Below are 24,592 nucleotides of genomic sequence, written 5' to 3' on the forward strand. Positions count from 1 at the left end.
ACAAATTGGAGCATAAGTTTTCGTGGGATACAGCCCACTACGAAAGCTTATACTCAAATAAATTTGTTAGTCTCTACGGTGCCACAAGTACTCCTGTTCTTTTTGCGGATACAGACTAACACGGCTGCTACTCTGAAACCTGTTTTTACTTTGCATTTTAATATTTTTACACTAATTTTTGCCATTCCCCTCCCTACCAATATAAGTGACAAATCCAAAGTGCAACACAAGAGTAAAGAAACATGTCTTTTATACTATATTAAGTACAAAATAGGTTTATTTTTTAGCCCACAACTAAAAACTTAACATTTTACATGTAATGTGAAATCCACCAGGTAGGAAAAGACAGCATGATTTCCATTAACTCATATTCATAATCTTATCTAGTAATTTCAGGCAAGTAAATTTCTAAAAACAACAATGGTCTTTAAGAATGACTTTTTTGGCTGCTACTTCCTAGACAGTCTCACCTTTGTAAAAACTTTTCACATATTGTTCTCAATGCCATTTTTCCTGAAACAGCTTTTGACAGTTCAGAGAGTCACAAAATTACATTTAAAAACTATAAATAGTTTTACACTACTGCTAAAGCAAAACATGCATAAAAATTAATGAAATTCTTTTCACAAGCACTGAAGTACTTTATAAAAAATTAAAAGATTAAGAGTAACTAGAAAATAAATCTTATGCTATATTTTAAACTGAGAAAGTGAGCCAGCTATATGAATCTCACTAAAGAGAATTATACTTGCAAATTTATAGTGGGTGAAGGCAAGTCAAAACTATAGCAACATGAGAAATTGGATCTAGAGAAATCAAAATCACCTAAATAAGAGTGTATCAATATGAAGGGCTTTCAATGCCTGTGCCAAAGCCTTAAAGTGAATTTGTGAGCACCCTACGAAGATATTTATTAACAGATCAAGTTGAAATACTCCAAAACAGAAATACAAGAATCCAAACCAACTGTAACCTGGATAAGGTAGTACAATTTTATTTCATACAAGATACCTCTCTAGAAATTGGCTAATACTATCCTCTAAATGAGCAAATTAAGAACTGAAAAAAGGCCTTTTAGGAATCCAATGATGTCACACAAGTCTCCCATTGCCTGAAAGAAATCTGTTCAGAACAGTGAAGTATGACATTTCTTAGAGGATTTTTTTTTCTTGTTCAATGACCCAATAGTGAAGCACTAGAACAGTATTATTCCGTATTACTATCTTGAACAGAAAATTTTAAATTAAGTACCTTTTTGCTTTTTCCGAGATTTGTGTGGCTTCTTCTCTTTTGAACTTTGTCTTTTAGTAGCTTTTTGCTTCCTCTTTTTCTCATCTGCTAGTACCTCCTCAAGCAACTGGGCAAAGAATTCAAAGTCAAATGGTCGCTTTTCCTCTGTCCAATTAAAAGAGTGAAATATAAAAGGTAATATTTCACAGTTAATAAAGTTATTCAAGCTTCTGCTTTCTTAAAACAAATAGTTCATTTATGATTTCCATGCCCAACCACCACTTTCCATACTGCACGTTTCATGACTAGTCAGTTTTTTTTATACAAGTGGCACTGAAAGCTTGCAGAGACCAGAGGTAACATATTAGGCATGCAAAAGCTTAGTTTTAAAACAAAGGTTGCGACGTGAGCTGTGCAGACATGCTATATCACCGTGGGAAAGCTCTCCCAGCAATAAAAAACCCACCCCGAACAAGCAGTGGTAGCTTTATCACCAGGAGTGCAGCTCCTGGCAATAAAGAGCTATCTATACTGGCACTTTTCAGCGCTAAAACTTTTGTCACTCAAGGGTGTGTTTTTTCACACCCCTGAACGACTAAAGTTTTAGTGCTGAAAGAGGCAGTGTAGACACAACTTAAGAGAGAGTTTCACATAATCGCTTGGAAAATTCTGAAAAACAACAAATATTCAGGTTGCATCACAATATCAAATTATGAACCACTGTGCTAAATGAAGTAGACCCTGACATTTCATGAAAGTAACAGTAGTACCTATACAGCACTTGTCATTCAAGATTCTCAGAGTGCTCTACAATTAGTAACTAATGGATGCTACATGTGAGATAGTTAAATATTACTCCCCATTTCACAGAAAGACTCTAAGGTACAGAGAAAGTATATGCTTAGCCCAAATTAGACACCAAATCAACAACAGAGCTGGAACTAAAAGCTAAAAATTTTACTTTCAGTCTTGTACTTTAACCACTACATTAACCTCTAAATGTTAAGTATTACAAACAAACACCCTGTTGTAGAATTAATTTATTGGATCCAGGGCCGGCTCCAGGCACCAGCCCACCAAGCTGGTGCTTGGGGTGGCACCTGGAGGGGGGCGGCGCGGCGCTCCGGCCCCCGGGGAGAGCGGGGCCACGGCCGGGCTCGCCGCCCTCCCCCTGGGGCTCCGGCTGCCCTCCCCCCGGCAGCCGGGGGGAGAGCGGAGCCCCCATGGGGGCCCGCCCCCCCCCCCCGGGGGCCCCGGCCCCCCCCCCCCCCCCCCCGGGGGGGGGGGGGGGGGCGGCCGGTGGCTTTTTTGCCTGGGGCGGCAAAAAAGCCAGAGCCGGCCCTGATTGGATCAAACAAACTAAAGCAGAAAAAAAATTACATATTCATAACTAAATTCTTCTGATTAGGTGTTAAATAAAAACTTACTGAACGCTTTATCTATCCTCCATCCATTTGCTTTTTCCTCACGTTTAAACTTGTTCTGAAAAAATGTATATTGTAAATTATATTAATCCTTCTCCACTAAGCAAATGTTACAGTACTACAGATATAAAAGGTAGCAAATCAGGATAAAATACTCCTTTAGTTAGTGAAAACATTGCCCACAAGGACATAAAGTTGTAACTGCACCTCTACCCCGATATAACGCTGTCCTCGGGAGCCAAAAAATCTTACCGTGTTATAGGTGAAACTGCGTAATATCGAACTTGCTTTGATCCGCCAGAGTGTGCAGTCCCGCCCACCCGGAGCACTGCTTTACCGCGTTATATCCGAATTAGTGTTATATCGGGTCGCGTTATATCGGGGTAGAGGTGTAACACACTGGTTTGAGTTACAAATGTATCTACTTCAAATTAGGAAGTTTAACTAATTTGTATCAGATCAAGAAGCACCTTATCCATTTCAGACATATTACTCTGGATATTAACTACATTCTGAAAATGTACTGTTACCACAAACTTTACCCCCGAATCATATACCATCAAAAGTTATTAATACTAAAATACTGTTTAAACAGCATGCAAGAGGTTGAGAACAAAAGTAAATGCTGACAATTGCACTGGTAATATCATTCTCTGCTTTACTTACCTTAATCTCTGTTCTTGCTCTGTGAGGAAACAGCTGACCAATGAGAGAGAAGTCTGTTCCTACCATGCTAATAGCTAAGAAGAACATGTCAGTTTCTGTAACAAAAATATACATACACAAATAAGTATTGAATGCTATCATCCTTTTTACTACATGAACCAAAATCTTTACATTTAAGAGTAAAAAAAATATGTATACCCTATATATTCAGTCAGAGCTAAATTCCAAACCAGACCATTATTCCAGTTCATAGTTTCACAGAGTTTAAGGCCATAAGGGATCATCTGAACTTCTGTAAACCACAGGCCATTACATTTCACCCAACTACCCCTGTATTCAAAATTATTTTTATTTGAGTTTGCTTTATTTTATACTTTTTCTGCTCATCACATTGTAAAGCATCTTGATACTACTGAGGAATGCTGTATAAATGTTTCTCTGGGTACTTACGGCATCGGTGTAGCTTCTGAGCATCTAGCAACATGGAAAACATATCAAGCTAATTACTATAAGTGAATATATATCCAATAAGCTTGAAATTATTCTGATTCCCCACCCTTCAGAGTGGAATACACTAAATAACAGCATGCCTCCTGAAAAATATTTTCCTCGTCGTCATGACTTAAGAAGAAGGGAGAGGTGATTCAGGTACTACTAACACTATTCACTCCAGTAAAGAGCAGTTTGGAGAAGATTTCTTCTCTAAAACTTAAACAATGTAATTTTGTTAAAAAGTAAGCTATTAAGTCAGGAAGATAAACACAGAAGTAATTAAAAATGATCATCATGTATCAGGAATAAAGTTCATGTTCTAAGAGCTTACTCAAAATAAGTTGCTTCTATGGTTATCAAGCGCTTCACATTCACACCAGCTTTTAACCACCTGGAAAATCAATTCCCTCTATACTATGCCTTTGTGAACAGTATACTTTGAAGTTAAATAATGCATGTTCTAAACTAATAATTTAGCTTCTGCAGATCATACCATTTTTTGACTATGAATAACCACTCATCAGCACATTCGTTGAAAATATTTTTCTCCTGAGGTTTAGCTTATTTTATATGTAATTACTTACAATCACTATTGAGATTTTATAGTTGTATTTTGTACACACACGGGAGTATTGATAATACTATGTTTAATTAAAAATACAGCTTTTCCCCTAACAATTTTGTTCTCTTGCATTTCACAAACATTTAGAAGTTTCCTTCATTTTCAATTAACAAGCTTATTTTTGTTTATGTCTCAGTATCAATGGAGAATTAATCCTTAGGAAATATGTTATTTTTAGAGTTCTCAGATTAAAAGAATACTAAGAATTGTTACACTTTGGATTTAAGTTACGCTGTGTATTACTTTCTTAAATACCTTTATTACTACTATTATATCAATTGTCAACAAAAAACAATCTAGATTTTTAAAATAAGCAAACACTAATCTCACTAATTCTGCAAAGAACACTAGATCAACATTAATTCATGAATTTTAATTCTCATCTTATTCTTTATGAATGCAACCACAAAATATAACAAAACATTGTATTTTTTAACTGCTCTTTATTTACACAGAGTAGCAGTATTCCAAAGAATTCATGAGAGAATCAGGAATGAAACTCCACAATCTTCCACCCAAAGATTTGAGAAGTGTTCTCATACACAGTGATCTCTACCACATTGTGATGCCGGCAAATAATAATGGCCAAATTCTGGTAGACATAAGCATAGTGTCCTGCACCCACAAAACATAAGTGCACATATACACAGCAAAAAGCAGCCCGATGCACAGATTCCTCACACCATCTATTCCTAAACCATGCTGGAAGGGCTGTGTGTATAACTGCTGCCGGATTAGGAAGCACACGTGATTTAATATGCAGTTTATACAACCTGGTCCCCAGTCCCACAACGACTCTCCTGTCAGAGGCACATTGGAGTGGCATTTCCACTTCTGGAGTGGCAACCAGCTTCCAGCCCATTATCTCACTGGGTGTGGGTTTCTTGAGTATGCCTATGCTCAGCACAAACTAGAAGTCTGCTCATTAAGGCCCTTATCCTACAACTATTAAATAAGTGATTAACTTTACACATGAATAGATCCATTGAGGTCAATGGGACTATTCACATGTGTAAAGTAATATATGTATGCAAGTGTCTGCAGGATCAGGACTTAGTCTTCTACAGACTAAAAACTTGAAACTAAAATATACCTACCTTTATTTGACCACGGCTTGGTATAAAAACTTTTCCTAAAGCTGGAATAGGTAGTTGTGGAGCCACGCTCAAAGATCGGATCATTTTCTTCTACGACACATGACCCTTTTGTCCTTAAAACTTCTACAGTTAAACTGAAAAGAAGAAAGCAACCCAGGAATGTCAGACATCAGAAATGTCATTAGGGGCAATAAAAACCTGGAGAACCACATTTTATGTCTGTTGAGAACCTGAGAATTAAGACTCTTCCTGCCATACTGCAAGTTCACGTCAATTTAACTACGTTTCACTACCATGCCAATATCTCTCTATTATATGAATTAGAGAATATTGGGAATTGATATTAACCTAGTTAAATTACATACAGTAGAACCTCAGAGTTACGAACAGCAGTCAAACAAACTGACCAGTCAACCAGACTCCTCATTTAGAACCAGAAGTACACAATCAGGCAGCAGAGACCAACAAAAAAAAAAAAAAGCAAATACAGTACAGTACTGCATTAAATGTAAACTATTAAAAAAATAAAGGGAAAGTTTAAAAAAGACTTGACAAGGTAAGAAAACTGTTTGTGCTTGTTTAATTTAAATTAAGATGGTTAAAAGCAGCATTTTTCTTCTGCAGTAAAGTTTCAAAGCTGTATTAATCAACGTTCAGTTGTAAACTTTTGAAAAAACAACCACAACGTTTTGTTCAGAGTTATGAACATTTCAGAGTTACGAACAACCTCCATTCCCAAGGGGTTCATAACTCTGAGGTTCTACTGTAATTACATTCACTCTAACATTTTAGAAATATGGAACACATATACATTAAGTAAAATGTAGTGAAGAGTCCAATGTCTCAAATTTGTTTGTCCAATTAGTCTTAAACTTTCCAAGAAAACTCTTTTGCAAGGTCACGTATGGGAAATTCTTCATTTCTTTTTTACTGTTCCAAATTCCTCTTCCAGGACATCCCTAAGCTCCCGTAATAACTCAAATCCTGACCCTGTAATGATGCATTGTGTATAGCCCTAATTTGCTATCCAACATGGAATTAAATCAGGGGTGGGAAAACTTTTTGGCTTGAGGGCGACATTGGGGTTCCAAAACTGTATGGAGGGCCGGGTAGGGAAGGTTGTGCCTCCCCAAACAGCCTAGCCCCCACCCCCTATCCACCCCCTCCCACCCCAACTGCCCCCCTCAGAATCCCCGACCCATCCAACCCTCTCTGCTCCTTGTCCCCTGACCGCCCCCTCGCGGGAACCCCTGCCCCTAACCGCCCCGGACCTCACCCCAACCCCCCCTACTCCCTGTCCCAACTGCCCTGACCCCTATCCACACCCCCACACCCTGACAGGCCGCCCGGGACTTCCACGCCTATCCAACCGCCCCCTGATCCCCGTCCCCAGAACCTCCGCCCCATCCAACCGCTCCCTACTCCCTGTCCCCTGACTGCCCCCCGGGACCCCATGCCCCTTATCCAAACCCCCCTCTCCCCGCCCCCTTACCATGCTGCTCAGAGCAGCAGGACTGGCAGCCGCGCCGCCCAGCCGGAGCCAGCCATGCCGCTGCGCTGCCCGGCAGGAGCTTGCAGCCCTGCCACCCAGAGCGCTGATGGCACGGGGGCTACGGGGGAGGAGGAACAGCAGGGGAGGGGCCAGGGGCTAGCCTCCCTGGCCAGGAGCTCAAGGGGCGGGCAGGACAGTCCTGCGGGCCACAGTTTGCCCACCTCTGAACTAAATTCTAAGGTATTATGTAAAATTATGAAGCCAGATAGTTAACTCGATTAGCAGGAGTTACATTGTTAACCACTCTGGAAACCAGATAATAATTCATCAGACACACATAGCACAGGAGTCAGTTGCAGAATATCAGTTACCTTTCTTCATCCAGAATAATTGTACCATCTTCTGCTACTTTCACTCGAGGAACTAGAAGAGGACCATCATTCTCCTCCCCTTCCTCTGGCTCAGTCTCAGCCTCCTCATCTTCATGATCAGGAGCACGTATCTCTTCTGGTCTACAATTTTGAAAGATTAACACTTCAGCACATACACACAAGTAGCATTTTCTTCTGGTCGCTATGTATCTGCTAGATTACCCCATACATTATTCAGTCACCTAGCTAAAACCCCCACAATTTTATAAATCTTCAGATTAACATTTTATCAGTTATATTTTGATATATGAAAATGTCAGTTGGCTGGATGCATGTAAAATTAACACCAAACATGATGTTAACTGGCCGCAACAATAACTTTCCTTGAATTACAAGTACTCCCTGTCATAATAATGATTAAAAAGCACAAATGTAACATGATCAACCTATTACCATGAATAACAAGATACTCATCACAGCTAACCTGTCTCAAGAAGTCTGAGTGAACAGATTGATTTCTACATTCTGCTCCTGGACAATTTATCTAATGACTACCATTTCTCCTCCATCTTCCCGCCATCTAAAATAATTAATTTAAAACAAAGGAATAAATTTATCACAACAGTAAGTTAGGAACCAGACAATCCCTTCTGCATTACTTATACATAAAATGTACTTCTTTTCCAACAAAAGGCATTTTGACTTTAAGTATCAGAGACACAAAGACTTACTCTTTCATTTGGACCTGTGTAGAAGTCTTCTCAGTTTTCTTTTCTTCTGCCAGCGAAGACCTATTAATGAATATTAGAGATATGACAATATTCACTGATACATAGATTTACACTAACAGAAAAAAAACCACCCCCAAAATCTGTTCTAAATCTGAAGGCAAAACATCTTTACTAGAGCACTCTCTTTATACCATGCTAGTGCATCATCTAATTTCATAATCTGTATATACTGCTACGTGACTTGAGCAACTTAAGGTTCTAGAAATGAATAGTTCAGGAGAATTAGTAATGGGATAGAGAACCTGTTGTCACTTCACATAACCTGACTTCACATCATCGGTCCGAATCCATTACATAACATCATAGTACTATGCTAAAATGCAATAGGGTATTTTTAGTTCGGGCTAGCAAGATCTATATAGACCTATTACTGTGGAACTTGTTAGTGCGCATTAGAAATCATATCCATGTAGCATACACTGCTGCTCCATGAAGAGATACCATGAGTTCTTTGGTCTCAGACCAGTTACCAGTGGACAGCTAACAGTGCCACTGCTACCAACACAATTGGCAACAATGTTAGCAAGGCAAGCAGAAATGCCAAACTTCCAATGGACACAGAAAATGAACTACCTACCCTACTACTCCTAAGGCTAGTCCTTCCAGGTAGGGATTATATTGCCAGAGGTTTGACACATTATTTTTGTGCCTTGTTCCACACTACACATGATTAAGGATACAATTTAGTCATGGAGGTCATGGATTCTGTGACTTCACTGGACCGCCACGACTTCGGCTTAGCTGTCAGCAGCGCGGCCGGAGGCGTGCACCCCCCTCCGTCCCCCATGGCCGGAGCTAGGGCAGTGTGCCCAACCCCTTCGGCTTCAACAGATTCCAGAGCCATTGTTGCATGTCCCCACCCCACGGCTTCAGCAGGGTTTGGAGCTGGGAGCTGTGCCCCCATGATGGTGGGGCTAGAGCTGTTAGTCCCCACAATGGGGATCCAGGTGTCATTCCTTCCCCTCCTCGCCCAGCCCTCTTTCCCCCCATTATTTTTAGTAAAAGATATGGACAGATCAGGGCTCCCATAAATTTTTGTTTATTGCTCGCGACTTGTCCGTGACTTTTACTAAAGATAACCATGACAAAATCTTAACCTTACTTATGATAAGTTGATAGCATACGGTCACTACCCTCTCAAGACACACAGCTCCGCCATGATGCCTATTTAAAAAGTCAGCTAACTTATGATGGCTACATTGAAGAGCAGCTAATATTTAATCTACAATTGGGAAAAATTCAAGTGTATGTTCATGTATACACACAGATTTGATTATATCAAACTTCACTTATTACTTGTCTATATACATTGAAATACTTCAGGGTATGGACTGTGTCTCCGTATGTTTGTACAGAACTTAACATGAGACTCTAATCCCGATTGCAATACAAATACCAAGTAATAGTGATACAGCATTCAGAAGCTTACGCTGCCACTGCCCATGCTTTACCTGTTCTATGGATAAACAGGACTTCCGTATCCAGGGCTGTCAGTATAATACATTTCACAAGGATTAAAATTAGTATACACAGCCAAAACAATTTACCGTTAAGAAAAGAGAACTGTACTTACTTCATAGGATTGTTTTCTGGCAGGTAGTATATCAAGTCTCTCATAGTCATTTTGGAATGATCTGGTGGAGTTTTCCCTTCAATTACTGTTGGTCTATTTTTCCATCTTTTCTACATACCAAAGATACGTTTATTTAGCTTTTTCTTTATTCACACACATTATAGAAAAATAAATATTTATTTTTCTATGTGCCTGGCCTAATTTTTCTCTAACATTATTGTAGCTTTTTGATTTTACAGTGTACATTTCTCAAAGACATCATCAACCTTAATTGATCTGGGTTTTCAAGAGAACTCAATGCTCTGTGTGGGTATGAGATGTGTAGACCCAGAAGCCAAGACACACTGGATGCATGGTCTAATATCAGACCTAAAAGGACTGAGGTGTGTCAAACCAAGGAGCGTGAGACACTTTAGATTATATTTTATCTTTGCCTAAATCAAAATAAAACAAATAGTGAACTTGCACAGGATTGCAACTGTTGGGTTTTCATATAAATGATGAATTCAACTTTTAAAAATGAACACTGTCAATTAAAAATAGATAAAAATAGTTTCAGACACTATGAATGCTCCTGAACTCCCTGCCATTTTGTGTGGCTTTTTTAAAAGTATTATTATTGTTGTTGGCAGGGAGATTAAGGACCTGTTATAGTACATGAAACCACTTTTTTTTTTTTTAATTGACTAATTTTCAAGTTGACTTCTCCACCGAAAGGAAAGCTGCTGCCTCTTTTCCTTCTCATACGTACCTTCTCTATTGATATATACAAATCTCTTACATTGTGCTGCTGAATTCAATTTTCATTAGAATCTCATGAGGTTTAATAGTTAAGTGTTTTAACATCCCTATAAGATTGCTCAACTATAAAATAGTGAAGTGAGCTGTCCAAGGTAACAGACCTGAGTCAATAACAAAGCTGAATACAGAACACAAGAGTCCCAACTCTCAGCTCCCCCACTGTATTTACCAATGATAAAAATACATAGTTAAAATAGTAAGCATTCTGGCTGGCATGTTAGCAGCAGTATTATTATGTCACATAAAGGTCCACTAGTAGAATCACACCACCACCAAAAATAAATAAGTAAATCATTTTTATACAAAAGAACACTCACTCCTGTGATAGGACAAGAGCTACTAGACCCCATCATAGGCTGCCAGCACTATGCTGCTGACATCATAGTTACCATAGATTACATACTGGAATTGACCCACAGGGATCAGGCAAATGTTGATTCCCCTTTTTTGTGTCATCTCTGCCCAAAATTCCCAAAGCAGGACCTTACCATCCTCTCTTTCTTAAGCTCTTCTTTGAGCATCTCTCTTAACTTCTGAGCTTTGAGGATTCTTTCACGGTCTGAGCATTTTTGTTTATCTTTTGTTAGCGGGGGTTTTGTATGTGGCATTTCCTCTTGTGTGGGTCTTCCTTGGGTGGGTCTCTCCTTGAGAGGGCAGAGTGTGTTCTTCTGGAGGATTTCATCATTTTTGAGAGCAGTTACACCCACATTTGGCTCTTTGCTCACTGATTTTTTAAGTGGGGAAAACTGTGGCACTTGTGGGACAGGTGTTTTCTTTTCAGGCAGTATGGGAGACTTTGGGGAGCTTTCTGTATTAATCTTCTCTGATGGATAGGATTCCTTCTGAAGTGAAGAGTTACCATTAGTAACAGACTGAGGTACTAGTTTTTGAGAAGACTTTGATACTGAACGTTGTGCAGGTGGAAGTGTAACTCTGGGTTTTGCCAGATTAGGCATAGTGGATATTCGTTTTCTTCTCTGTAAAGGTGTATCTGCAGGTTTCCTAGCTTCTCCATCATCATTTGCACAACCAGTCCTTTCATCTCTGTGGAAAATTAAAACAAATATCTTACCCTGAAATCCCTTACAATGACAGTTTTGCTACTTTTAAGATTGCATTGAGGGGAGCACATCTAAAGCCTAAATATAGTATTAAAAAAAGTGTATTACTCTGAGAACCTTATCCAAGAACCCATACTTAACCAAACCAAGACATATTGAATGATGCCTCGTAAATTATGTAAAATATAGATTCTTATGTCCAAAAATCAAAACATTAACAAGTTTTTAGCAATAGTGATTAACATTTAAGTATTCAGACTGTTTTTTGTTTTGTTTTTTTAATGAAATGCTCTTTACCTTCAATCTCAACGCACACTCATAGATCACCAGATAATAAAATAGTTTATGCATAAAATTAAAATTGTGTAAAAATATTTAATAAACTCAGATGTAACAACAATGTGTCAGGAAGGTGTCAGGAAAAAGGCTTAATTTAAATTCCTCTGCAGTATTTGCAACTCAAATATTATATCACTGTGTAACTCCTTAAAACCCAGAGTGAAACTGACAAGAGTTTCACAATCTATGCTAAGTGTACAAAAAGTCAGCAGCCCTTTCCTAGGTGAGTACAGTACTATTAGTTTCTACAGGAAGTCAATCTTGGTTTAAAATGAAACTAAGTTTCTAATACTTAAGGTTGCAAAGACAATATTCCCAACATGAACCTAGTGCAAACCAATGCACTGTTGTCTTCCTAACTCTGCAGACCACTCCAGTGCCTCAACTGCTGATCATTGCTTGGTCAAGATACAGCAGAGGTGAACTGCAAAGATTTTTTAAAAAATGAGGATTGTGCTTTTTTTTTTGGTTCTGCATGATATATAAAAAAGGCCTGGAAAGTCAGTCCCTGGTTGTAGTTTTAACTTTCAAAGTATCAGGAATGTCAAGTCTGAATAAAATAAAACCCCACAAAATGTCAGGTATATTTTTCAAGCTCTGTGGTAAAGTCATGTAGACATTTTAAAATGGACAAAGTACTAAGTGACATTTAATGATTTTAATCTGGACTGTTTCTTTAATTCTAGGTGTAAATCCAAGAAAGTGTTGCCCATTCTAATTCATAGATATCCATCCAAATTTTGGTACCAAAAACAACAACAAAAAAACCTGTTTGCTGCTGCTGTTTTTTTAACGGCCCCCCTCAAATGTCAGTGTTACACAACTAGGAGCGGTATACTTTCCTTGAGTTGTGTTCTGAGGACCTCCACCATTGATTTCAATGAGAACTGTGCAAATCAAGATAATATCTGGTCCCAGAGTGAATCATTATTATAATGGTTTTTCTTAGTATTTGCTCTAGTGGCCTAAGGTGTTACAGAAAAGCAGATATAACAACTTCCTGAGTGCTACTGCAATAAAATAGTAGATTAATAATAATAGAAAAAGGTCTGCACTGATAAAAAACAATTATTCAGTCCTAGGGAAATCAACACTAAACTTCCAAGTACTAACTTCAATCACAAATATTAAATGTATGGCCCGATCCAGAATTGTTTTCCACCTAGGAGAACCCCTGCACCTAGGCAGGGATCAATTTCTTTCAATGGAGGCTCGTCCACGTGAGGCTTATTGCAGGATTGGGGACTATAACAAAATAAGAATAATTATGTACAAAAAATACCTATATAGCCATTTATTTCTAAACCAAGGGCTGGCACTCCTTACATTCTTGGTTATCTTAGATCTAGCAAATAGTGACCTCTCATCCTGCAGTAATATGTATTTCGCAACTTCAAACACGGCAAACCCAAGACAACAAGGGAACAATCCTCAGACAGGAAAAATACCTCCTGAACAAAAGGGAGACAGGCACGGAGAAGGCGTTGGACACCTGACAGCTTCCAAGCACGGTGCGTGCAGCTGCGGTGTGAGGGACAGTGCAGAGCGCAAGGGCAGGTAGGCTGCTGGCCATGATGGTAACCAGACAGCTCCCAAAGCTTTCCAGGCACCCGAGAACCTGTACAGGACTGAGACCTCCAAGCAGCGCCCTCCCGGCGGTTGCTGGTCCTGCTCCCCCGGGTTGCACGGAGCTGGGGCTGCTCCTGACAGCGAGACTTGCCCAGCGCCGGCTTGGTGCGGCTAGAGCCGCGCAGAGCCCAGTACAGATCGCGAGCTGCGGGACTCACCTGTTCCCCTGCTGTCCCCCCTCTGGCTGGGGCGGGGGGTCCGGGCGGGGACCGGCAGCAGCTCCGGGAGAGGCTGTCGCGCTGGGCTGCGGCTCTTGCCTTGCCGGCAGGGAGGCAGAATCCTGGCCGCGCTGCGGCTCCGGGGCCGCCGGAGCGCTCGGGGCGCCGCCCCTACCCACGGGCCTCACATTGGGCTTCACGCTGAGCCTGGCTCGGCGGAACATGTTGCCGGGCTGCTCCCCCGTTCCCCTCGCTCAGGCGGGGGAGGAAAGAGCTCGGTCCGGCCCCTGGGAGCGGCGGCGGGGGGTCACTCCCGCGCGGCCAGGGAAGCGCTAGAGCCGAGTGTCCCGCCTCCGGCGCCGCCGCCTCATGTCACTTGCCGCACACCGGGTTCGGGTCCCCCCTCCCCGCCGTGCACAGGGCCTGGTGCAGCCAAACGTCATCAGCCTGCGACCGGCCGCAGCGGGGAAACACGTTCACACGTGACGCGTCAGAAGGCGGGGTAAGTGGAGCGCGTTCCCTCGCTAGAACTTCCGTAACTAGCGGAGATTGCGGCCAAAGTGAGGGAGAGCCGGAGGGGACGTAGAGTGCTGTGTATCGCGAGTCCGCGGCTCGCAGGGTGTGGGGTGTTTGTTACAGCCCCCCCGAGTGCCTGGGGGTCTGTGATTGATGTGAGAATCTGAGTTTTCCTTTTAAAAAGTTATGTTTCTAGCCTTTGTGTTTACAGAGTTGAAAAAGGCTCATTCAAGAAAGCAAATAACACTTCCAAAATGCATATTTTTTAAAATCTCATTTGTAAGCAAGTCTTCTGATTTTGGGAGGAGGGAGGGGGTTCTTATTCAGGGTTTTCAAGTTCTTGCAGTTGACCTTATTCCTGAAGGAATTCTGTGCCAAAAAAATAAAAATTCTGTGCACAATATTCTAAAGTCCTGCAAATTGTATTCATCAGTAAATGTGGAGGCTCCGGTGTGGCAGTAGAAAGCACAGGCCACTGGCTGCATGGAGGTGGGACATCACCCTGCAGTCCCCTGCCCCTCCTTGACATGGATTTAGTGGTGAGCCTGCACCTGAACCTGACAGCACAAGGGCTGGGCCTGCCCCAGAAACATCCTGGGGGCTCTGCACCATGCACACCAGGAATGGCGAGTTAGTCTAAGTCCACCAGGATGCAAGTGTGGACAGGTTTAGCATGGGGGGATCTAGATGTGGGGTGAGAAGATTTTGGGTGGGGCAATCTGGGTGCATGTTGCTCAGTGATGGCGTCCAGGTGCAGGGGGAATCTGGATGCACGGGGACTTGTTGGGGGGGTTCCGTTTGCAGGGGGAGTTCAGGTGAAGGTGGTTGGGGCTCAGCAGGGGAGGTGGCCTTGGGGGCTGAGCTGGGGAGTCTGGGTGCTGGGGGGGGGGCTTAATGGGATGGGGGTCCAGGTGTGGAGGGCTCAGTGAGAGTTGGTCCGGATGCAGGGGTGGGGTCCAGGTGCAGAGGGAGCTCAGCAGGGGGGGCTCGTAGGGGGATCTAGGTACATGGAGGCTCTGGATGCAGGGAGTGAGGCTCGGCAGGGTGGAGGTTCAGGTGCTGGGGAGGCTGGGCATGGTGGGGTCCAGATGCATGGGGTTGGACGGATGGGGAAGCACCTCCTCCCACGGCTGAGGAGTGATGGGGGCAGGAAGCGAAGATGGGGAGGCTGCAGAGTGTCCTGCAGCCAGAGGAGGTTCCTGGGTCTGGGGGTGACCCGGCCCCAGCCGCTCTTTGCAGGGGAAGAGAAAGTCCTGGCTGCCCTCAACCCCAGCACATCCAGGACTAGCAGCTGAACCCAGTGCAGGGTAGGAGCCACTGGCTGGGCCGTCTCCAACACTCCCCACTCCCTGCCATTTACCTCTCCGCTGGCTGCTCTGAGCACCCAAAACAATGTGCCTGTGTTGCTGGGGGTGGGGGGAGGGGGGCGCATGACTGCTCTTGTGGCTTCCCTTTGCTTCCACATCAGAAAGTCATTTTTTCTGTGGGGAAGCAAAGAAATCTGCAGGGCATGAATTCTGCGTGCCCACAGTTGCAGGACGCCCGCAGAGGTAGGTGCTAATGCGGCTGCAAGCGGCCTATTCCCCCCGCCGGGAGCAATAGTGTAAAAAAAATGGGGGGGGGCATCACTTTTTGGCGCCCTAGGCGGCCGCCTAGTTCGACTAGTGGTTACACCGGCCCTGCATATAAGTAAAGTCCTGCACCCATGTGGAACTTTTTGCTGCTTGAGGACCATAACTGTTGTGACAGACTTAATACTGCAGTCAATAAATAAGATTTTCTGTAGTTTGGAATTACTTTTATTTATTTGTATTACAGTCATGTACACAGGCCTCAGTCAGGTTCAGGGCACCATTGTGACAGGCATTCTGCACATATAGGCCTCGTTCTTGCTATGAACTCTGCATGGACATACTCTGGCAACTACACAGAGTTCATCGGGGCCATAAGAGATAGTCCCTGCACCCAAATACTTTATAATTTTACATCTTGAGCTTGCAATAAGATCCATGCAGGCAGTCTCTTGTGTCCATGCAGAGCCCCATTGCCTTCATGATTTCAGTTAGTTACAAGTATCTGCTGGTGCAAAGCTCATTGAACAGCATAGATGTTAATCCTGCAAATGCTTAGGCACTTATTTATTTAATTTTACTCATGTGAGCAGTCCCATTGCTTTGATTGAGACTACTCACATTAGTGAAATTAATCATGTGCCTAAATGTTTATACATTTGGGACCTAAAGTACCAACTTTACAATTAAATCTGTGTAGGAATGCCAGACCCTTCTGCCTGTGCAGAGAAACCAAAGGGGTGCTCCATAGTTTTAAGGATCTGCCTGCACAGATCTGATTACAAGGTCAGGACCGCAGTTTTTCATATTCTAATAACTCAAAAACAGCTTAATTAATTTTGTACTAAATTTCTAAAATAATGATAAATCCAAGAGCTGAGAATCAAGCAGATGACAGTTCAGCCCAGAGAGACATTATAATTTGCAATGATGTAAGTGGGGCTTCTGGTTTATGAAGTTTAGTTTTTTGGGCTTTGCTATTTAGTTTTAGATAAATTATATTACCTTTTTAAGGATTAAATGTGATTTTAAAATATTGTTTTTATCAAATTTAACAAAAATGACCTCCTCTGAAACTCTGAATTCCTGGCAGTGAGTTCTCATTTAGCATGTGAGGACCGGACCTGGCACTGTTACAGCACCATAATTTTCTACATTGCAAGAAGAGTAAATATTGGTCACTTCCAGTTTACATTTTAGAGATTTACCATCACTCACCATTTTATCTTGACTATTGCAATATTTAGTGTGTTTTTTAAGCCCGAGTACCTGGAATTCTGTGATTATATGAAGAATCACAGTTTTAATTTTTTTAAAAGCCTTCATGGTTGAAGAGAAAAATTTGAAAACAGGACCCAACTGTTCCCTAAAAGGCGCAAAACAGCTCTATTTGCTTTCTGGTTTTTGAGACTTTAGGGTGCACTGGGATCATATTTTCACGCTTTTCTGTGCCATCAGACAGGACAAAAACCTGCTTCCAAAACAGAAAAGTTGTGGCTTTCAGATAGTCATGTGACGTTACTGCCTCCCGGAATTTGGAGGAAGGGGTAAGAAACCACACCAAATATTCTGAAACTTCGACGCAGCCTTAAATATCGTGAGAACGCGGATTTCCACAACCCAAGGGAAACAGATTTACTGAGGCTCATCCTAGCCCTTCAGAGTCACAGCAGCCCGGACATGCTGCTAACTGAGCATGCGCAATGTTGACGAACCCCACAGCTCAGAGGCTCCGACTAATTCTAATCTTGGTGGGGGTGGTTTGGTGACGCCTGCATATTTGTGACGTCACAGAGGCGGTCGGTATATAAACCCCGTCTGGGGTAGGGGCGCCGAGGGGGAGGTAGAAGAAGGTTCTGGCAGTTGCCGGAGCACTTGGGAGAAGTAGTCGCGGTTTTAGGGATATTGTCTCGCTATGGCCCGTGAGTATCTACCTGAGTGTCCCCGCCCTGTCGGGAACGGCTCTGCTGGCTCCGCGCCGTCGCTGGCCGCTGTCGGGCCTAGGTGATGGAGCCGCGGCGGCAGCCCGGGCCCCCGCGGAGGGCTGTGAGAGCGGCGCATGCCCCCTTCTCGCTGGCTCTGGGTCGGGCCCGGTTGGTGCATGATGGTGGCTGGTCCCGGTAATTCAGGCTCCAGGCGCCTCTTTTCCGCTCCGATCGCGCACCCGGCCCGGCAGCGCCGCCTCCCTGCCGAGCTGTGCAGGCCCCGGGGCCCGTGAGCCTCGCAGGCTTCCTCCGAGCCGGCGCCATAGCGGCCCCACCCGGCGTCTGACTGCAGGAGCGGCCTACAGGGTAACCAGAGGTGGTGCGGGGCGCCCCCCAGGAAGGGGCCCGGCGGGGGATTAACGCGGCCGCCGGGACTCGGGTACCTCTGGTAATCGTACTGCGACCTCGCTCCTTGGTGACTCCTTTTTCTCCCTGTAAAACTGGGTATTTCTGGAGCGAACCCTCTGGCTATAAACATGGGCCCTGTTTTGAGCCGGGTCCCCAAAGGGTGGCCCTAAAGCCAGCCTTAAAAACATGGGCAACTCGGAACAAAGCAGAGTCTCCTGGGTAGTCTTTGCAGGGCTGTTTGTGATGAGTTGCTGATCAGTCAGGCCGGCAGCTCAACGTTTCATTGTTGGCTGTCAGGCTACAAATAAAATGCCCTTAAATGGCCCCTGAACATCTAATCCCACCATACTGAATTTAGCACTGCCAGACTGTGCCCTCCCTATTTATGTAAATAACTAAAAAAATAAGCCAATAATGTTAACTGCAGCAGTACAGTGAGGTGTTGCAGGAACCCATATTGCTCAAAGTCCGATGTTGTGGGTACAATGCCACTTGACTATATTAATGGCAAAAAAATTAATAGAGGAAACATCACAGTAGTAGTCAGAGATGTTCATTACTACAGTTTTCTCAAACTCTAGAGCAGCTTCTTCATTTCTCCTGGCAACAAACTAATCTTCAGCATTACTGAAGTTGTCTGTTTTGTAGCTCAATTTAGGAGATGTTCTAAGTTCAGCTTAGAGTTTCTAAACATACAGCTGAAATTCCCTGTAGTGATCCACGTTCAAGGAAGAACTGGGTAATTAAGAACTAAACTTCCTCACACAAGTGCCCTCCAGCCTGAAAGGGAAGTTGCAGGCTTATGCAATCGGTGATACAGCTGTCTCAATCTACTTATGGAGAGGTACTGTATAGTATGCACAACTTGAGGTCAAAAAGAGGCATGGATGATGTGTTCTGTACCCCTGTCATCCTCAAATCAAAAGTACTTGCTAATACATGGGCATTGGTACACTTCCCCCTTATCTATTTCAAAATAGTAATTGAAGAGGCAGAGCAGGCCTGGAGATCTTTCTGCTATACTGACCAGTCCTCATTTTCATTATATAGTGAACTTCCAGGTTTAGCATCCTGGTAGATGTAAAACTTTAAGTACATGATCATCAGACTACACACCTAAACTTTGATTATTTTCATTGGAAATACTTTTGTCACTTTGTACATGTGGTGAGATCGACATTTACTGATACCAATAAAAATCTGATCCTTCCAAGCTTATTTGTAACTTAGCCTGAACTGCTTATATTTGGCAGAACTTTTCCATGCCACATCTGCCTCAAACTGAAATTCCTAGGAACACTTCGACAAAAAACATGTAGCTGTTTCTCAGAGCAAGGTTAGGGAAAAATGTTAAATTCTCTTAGCTGTTAAATTTGGGAAGCTCTAGCACCTCCTTGCTTTACACCAGAATTGCTGTTTTGCCTTGCAGAATTTGTCTTTTGGATCCAAACTTTGGGAGGAAAACCTCCATGGTTTAGTAGTTTTAGTAACGCTTTTCACTGGTTTTGGTCTTAAGGTACTAAATTACTGTCAGAATACAATCTTAGAGTGGAGGTAAGGAAGGGAAATTACAGCACATATATAAACTTGAATATTATGTAGGTGGGAACCAGCGTGAACTTGCCCGTCAGAAAAACATGAAGAAAACCCAGGAGGTCCTCAAGGGGAAAAGGAAAGAGGATAGTTTGTCTGCTTCTCAGAGAAAACAAAGGTAAGCTCTAGTACACAGGTGTCAGAGAGGAGGGTGAGTGGTATTCTAGAAGCTCTGCTCATGAAAATAAACTACCTACTTGATACTAGTAGACTGATTATATTTTGAACATCTGCACATATTTTAGGTTACTCAGACTTGGCTTCCCCATAGTATTTCTTGAGCTTGAATCTGTTTTGGGTGGGCCTCAAATGCCCTTCTGGGTTCTACTGTAGTCCTTTGGTTTTTCCTCCTTGTTGGGAGGGAAGTGGTAGTACCTCCCGAGCCACTCACTTAAGGTGCCAAAACAAAACATTCAGATTGTGCATTTCTTAATATTTTCCTTCCCTCTTACATGCTTTGAGACTTTTTTAAGCATGTAGTTCAGACAATAAATCAGCGTACCAGCACAATCCAAACTCTGGATACTCTTCTTCTCTAAACAAGGAATTAGCCATTTCAATCTGAAAAGCAGCTTGACCTAGCAGACAGACAGGAAATATTTGTTCATCTATAAATTGAGTATTGCCTCATTCACAGTGGGTCCCCCTACCATTCATCTGAACTGAATACAAATGAAGGATTGTAAGATGAAACTAACAGGAAGAAAAACAGAGGGGGAAGAGAACCTTTTTGTGAGGTGCATATCAAAGGTTTGCTTGAGTATATTTGAAGAGACAGAAGGGATGCCCAGGCACCCTTCATTGAGGGAGTAAAAGGAGAGTGCTTTTGCTTCATGGAAAAAGGGATCTCAACCGGGTTTGGTTGACAATACTGGACTACTTTGGGTGTGGGTCTTTTTAAAGAATAACTTAAATTTAGTTTTTAAAAGCATATAATTTTTAGGGCTATCAAGTGATTTAAAAAATTGTGATTAATTGTGCTGTAAAATAATAGAATACTATTTATATAAATATTTTTGGATGTTTTCCACATTTTTCAAATATATTGATTTCAATTACAACATCTAATACAAAGTGTCTTGTCTTAGCAATTGGCTGAACAAGAAGTAGGACTGAGTGGACTTGTAGGCTCTAAAGTTTTACATTATTTTGTTTTTGAATGCAGTTATTTTTTTTGTACATCTACATTTGTAAGTTAAACTTTCATGATAGAGATTGCACTACAGTATTTGTAAGAGGTGAATTGAAAAATACTATCTTTTATTTTTACAATGCAAATATTTATAATAAAAAATACAAAGTGAGCATTGTACACTTTGTATTCTGTTGTAATAGAAATCAATATATTTGAAAATGTAGAAACATCCAAAAACATTTAATAAATTTCAGTTGGTATTCTATTGGTTAACAGTGCAATTAATTGCAGTTAATTTTTTAAATGCATGAGTTAACTGCAATTAATTGACAGCCCTAATTGTTTTTGTTCTTTGTTTCCAATACTTATTGCCACTTTACTATAGTCTTTTGAAAAACGTATTGTTTGTAGCTATATCTAAGTGCTGTGGTGTTAAGCAAAGTGATGGTCGTCAGTTGAATCTTAGAAGTTAGTGTGTACTGTTCCTTTGAGAATAGCAGTCCTGGTAATTCTGTAAGTGTTCAGTGGATCGGGGTTGGACACTACAGGGAACACTCCCAAGTATTCAGGGATTGGTGTGTGCCTCTCTACCTGAATGGAGAGCAAGATCTGCAGAGGCCTGGAAGATAGTGCTTGTGCTGCCAGAGGCTGTTGTCTTTAGGGAGATGATCCACAGCAGGCACAGACCAGACTATTTCATGCTAGTGGTGAGGTGCCTCATGATCCTGAGAACCCTGGGGAAGCATCACACTAAACGCAATCTGTACTAAAAACTAAGATCCAGGCAATTAATTAAGTGTGAAATCTGGTCACAACATGACTCAAGGCCACAACAGTGTTCTTGAATGATAAGACTTTAATGTACTACCTTGTACTATAGAACTAACTATCAAGTGTGCAATCAGCCTTTAATTGAATAGCAACTGCCTCAAAATACACTTTCAAATTTAAACTGGTCCAGTAAATAGCTGGCTTCAGAGCCAGTCAAATTAGAGACACATCCTCTTGACCTAAAGATTACTGTTTGAAAGATGCTTTCCCTGTGTGTTACAACCAGGTAAAAAGCTGTCAGACTCCTGACTTTACTGAGAACATATGAGACAGGATTTGTGATCTTTGTTGGGGCTTGCTATATATCTATATCTTTATTTCATGTGACTGAGCATAATCTGTGAATTGGATTTTGGAATATCTATACCAAATGGCTTTGGTTTCCATTTTCTGCCAAGTATTGGCAAACTCAAAATTATCAGTACCTCAAGTTGGGTTTAAATATTGGAGCTTGGATTCCTCTATCATATGCATCTTCTGCTGAAGAAGTATCAGACTAGAACTTCAGTGCTACCTTGGAAATATCTGTTCTTCCAGGATGGAATGTTGACAGGTACATAAAATATCAATAGTTCTTTCATTGTAGTAAAATGCAGGCAAGTAGATTTGGTATCTGGGCTGATCCTCTGCAGGGCTATCAACCGATTGTCCTGATCATTTTTAAGCTTAAATATTGATCCACTGTATGCTGTTGCATTTGGTTTTGTTCCATTGGTTGAAAACCAAGAATGGAAGTAAGATGAAGCCTAATAGTAACAGTCAAGGAATATTTTCAGTAGTTCAGTATTTTTCTAACTACATGTCTGTCTTTTTACAGAGACTCTGAAATCATGCAGCAAAAGCAGAAAGCAGCTAATGAGAAGAAGACTCTGCAGGCAGAAGCAAAATAAACTGTGTGGCTACATAAATGACCTAAAATGTTACAGTACACCAAGTTATAGGGCCTAAAATATCAGACTTGTTTGTAAAAGTGGCCTACCATTAAATGGTAAATGTTTATCTTATACTTGCAGACTTATTCAATTTGCACTTATTTAGAATTTTTGGTTAGTATAGGCTGAGTAAACCAAGACTTCATTAAGTTACCTGGAATACTTATTTCAAAAAAATTGCAAGCGCTCTTATAGGCATGCAAATAAGCGTAGTTTAAGTAATGGTCGCAATAGCTTAACTGCACCTTTCATTATTAACAATGTTGACTTCACTGAATGGCTTATGTGACTACACTATTAAAGCCACAGTTAGACCAGGTTACCCTCTTCGTGACCCTTAAAGTATAACAATCATTCACAGTGGAACACTACTTTAAAAGCCCAATACCTTTGTACAATGCATTCAAACTTGTAAAAGTCTGAACTGTAAATCTCATTTTAAATTATTTTTACAATAAAATGTTGCATGAAGTATTGTTTAATCTGAAATGGGGTACAGTGGATAACCTTTTACTGGGCTTGAATTAAGCTATCTTACAGTGCAGATTTATCGAGAAATTAACTTTTCAAAACAATAACTTTCAGAAGACTAAAAACTGGCATGACTTGTTTAATCTTATACTGTAATCTTTTCCACAGTAGATCTGCTTGTAAACTTTTAGTTTAGCCTCACCTAGTTAAAACATTGTCTGGGTGGGAAGGGCAGCAACCTCATAACCACAGATCTATGGCCTAACTTCTTGAATTTTCTGAGCACCCTCAACTGAAAGTCCAGGAGAACCACTTCTGCTCAGAAAAATCTGAAAACTAGTCCTCTTTTATTAAAATGAGATTTTTGAGATTTGTTTAGAAAAATCATGGGAGGGCAAATTTTTTTAAACCTGCATTTTTAACTGTCAATCCTCCATTTCTCATCTGCATTTTGCATGTAGATATGTACAATGAGGTAAATTGGCTTAAACGGATTCCTTTCATAGGCAAGGCAGAGTTTGTTGGGGGCAATGAACTGATTTTGAGGTAAACACTAGCAGGGCAAACTGGCTTTTCTTGGGAGCAGGTAAGGTAGGTTTCAAGGAGCTTAAACTAACTTTTACCTATACATATAAAAATGCAGTGGGGGAGGCAAAATTATTCATTGTCATGCCACTTTCACTGCTCCTTCAGCCTTGGATGCATGCCTCAAAGATGATGCAAACTCTAGTTTTCTTTTGGTTCCTATGTAGTACATTAACAAATGGAAAGTAGTCTGAACTACCAGTTAGCTTAATTTCAGGTCTTGCTCTCCACAATCTGTCAGATCTTTTATTAAGGATATCTATCAATTCAGACAAGCTTAGCTTCATTTAAAAGTGCTAGATCTGAATAAACTCCCTCTTCCCTGCATGAATATAAACAAATGGCATGAGGACGGTGCAGGTCCCAGTAATTTGTGTTGGAGTTGCATGCATCCAACTGCTTGATAGGTGCAGATTATGCTATTCTGCCACTGTTCTTACATTTCTCCTGGGAGGCAATAAAAGAAAGATCAATAATTGGCCAAGAACTTGTGTTATCAAAGTAGTATGATAGTATCAACAAAAAGCTATACACATGCTATCATCCTTATACAGAGAGGTAGTGTTCCCTATATTCATTCCAAACTGCAAGAATGGTGTAATGAAACTTGCTTAGTTCAGGACTGCTTGCAAGGGTGGCAGTTTTGACAGCAGTACTAATAGCACAAGCATGCTTAGTAAAATTAATATTAACCCATAGCCTAAACAAATAGGGTTAGTACTCCTTTTAGGTCTCTTCTACCATGCCAGATGCAAAATTGAGAACTGGAAATGTTTGCAGGAGTAAAACAGGCATTATCAAGCCACAGCACTCATTAAGTGGTTTATATAAGCAGTTCATCTCTACATAAATACAAAACCTGATATTTCCTTACATAAC

The 24,592-nt window shown here is 41.5% G+C and overlaps 2 protein-coding genes across 2 annotated transcripts in view; one reads left to right on the plus strand and one right to left on the minus strand.

The window, feature by feature from the left end:
• The window catches only part of BDP1 (B double prime 1, subunit of RNA polymerase III transcription initiation factor IIIB), a 72,770-nt gene extending 58,607 nt beyond the window's left edge, over positions 1-14,163 (minus strand). The window contains exons 1-9 of the mRNA XM_026649145.2: positions 13,747-14,163; positions 11,048-11,603; positions 9,759-9,868; positions 8,126-8,185; positions 7,395-7,535; positions 5,532-5,665; positions 3,321-3,415; positions 2,658-2,712; positions 1,252-1,395 (exon numbers count right to left, since the gene is read on the minus strand). Coding sequence (XP_026504930.1) covers positions 1,252-1,395; positions 2,658-2,712; positions 3,321-3,415; positions 5,532-5,665; positions 7,395-7,535; positions 8,126-8,185; positions 9,759-9,868; positions 11,048-11,603; positions 13,747-13,970 — 1,519 coding nt within the window. The 5' untranslated portion in view covers positions 13,971-14,163. The remainder of the gene's footprint in view (positions 1-1,251; positions 1,396-2,657; positions 2,713-3,320; positions 3,416-5,531; positions 5,666-7,394; positions 7,536-8,125; positions 8,186-9,758; positions 9,869-11,047; positions 11,604-13,746) is intronic.
• A 3,572-nt stretch (positions 14,164-17,735) lies between these two features.
• On the plus strand, positions 17,736-23,132 carry LOC112120308 (small EDRK-rich factor 1). Its single transcript, XM_024219395.2, has 3 exons — positions 17,736-17,755; positions 19,769-19,877; positions 22,543-23,132. Exons 1-3 carry the CDS (start codon positions 17,749-17,751, stop codon positions 22,613-22,615), a joined length of 189 nt encoding a protein of 62 aa, XP_024075163.1. The 5' UTR covers positions 17,736-17,748; the 3' UTR covers positions 22,616-23,132.
• The last annotated feature ends 1,460 nt before the right edge of the window (positions 23,133-24,592 follow it).

Source organism: Terrapene carolina, unplaced genomic scaffold (genome assembly GCF_002925995.2).
Source record: "Terrapene carolina triunguis isolate 2854851 unplaced genomic scaffold, T_m_triunguis-2.0 Scaffold69, whole genome shotgun sequence".
Classification (NCBI taxonomy): Eukaryota; Metazoa; Chordata; order Testudines; family Emydidae; genus Terrapene; species Terrapene triunguis.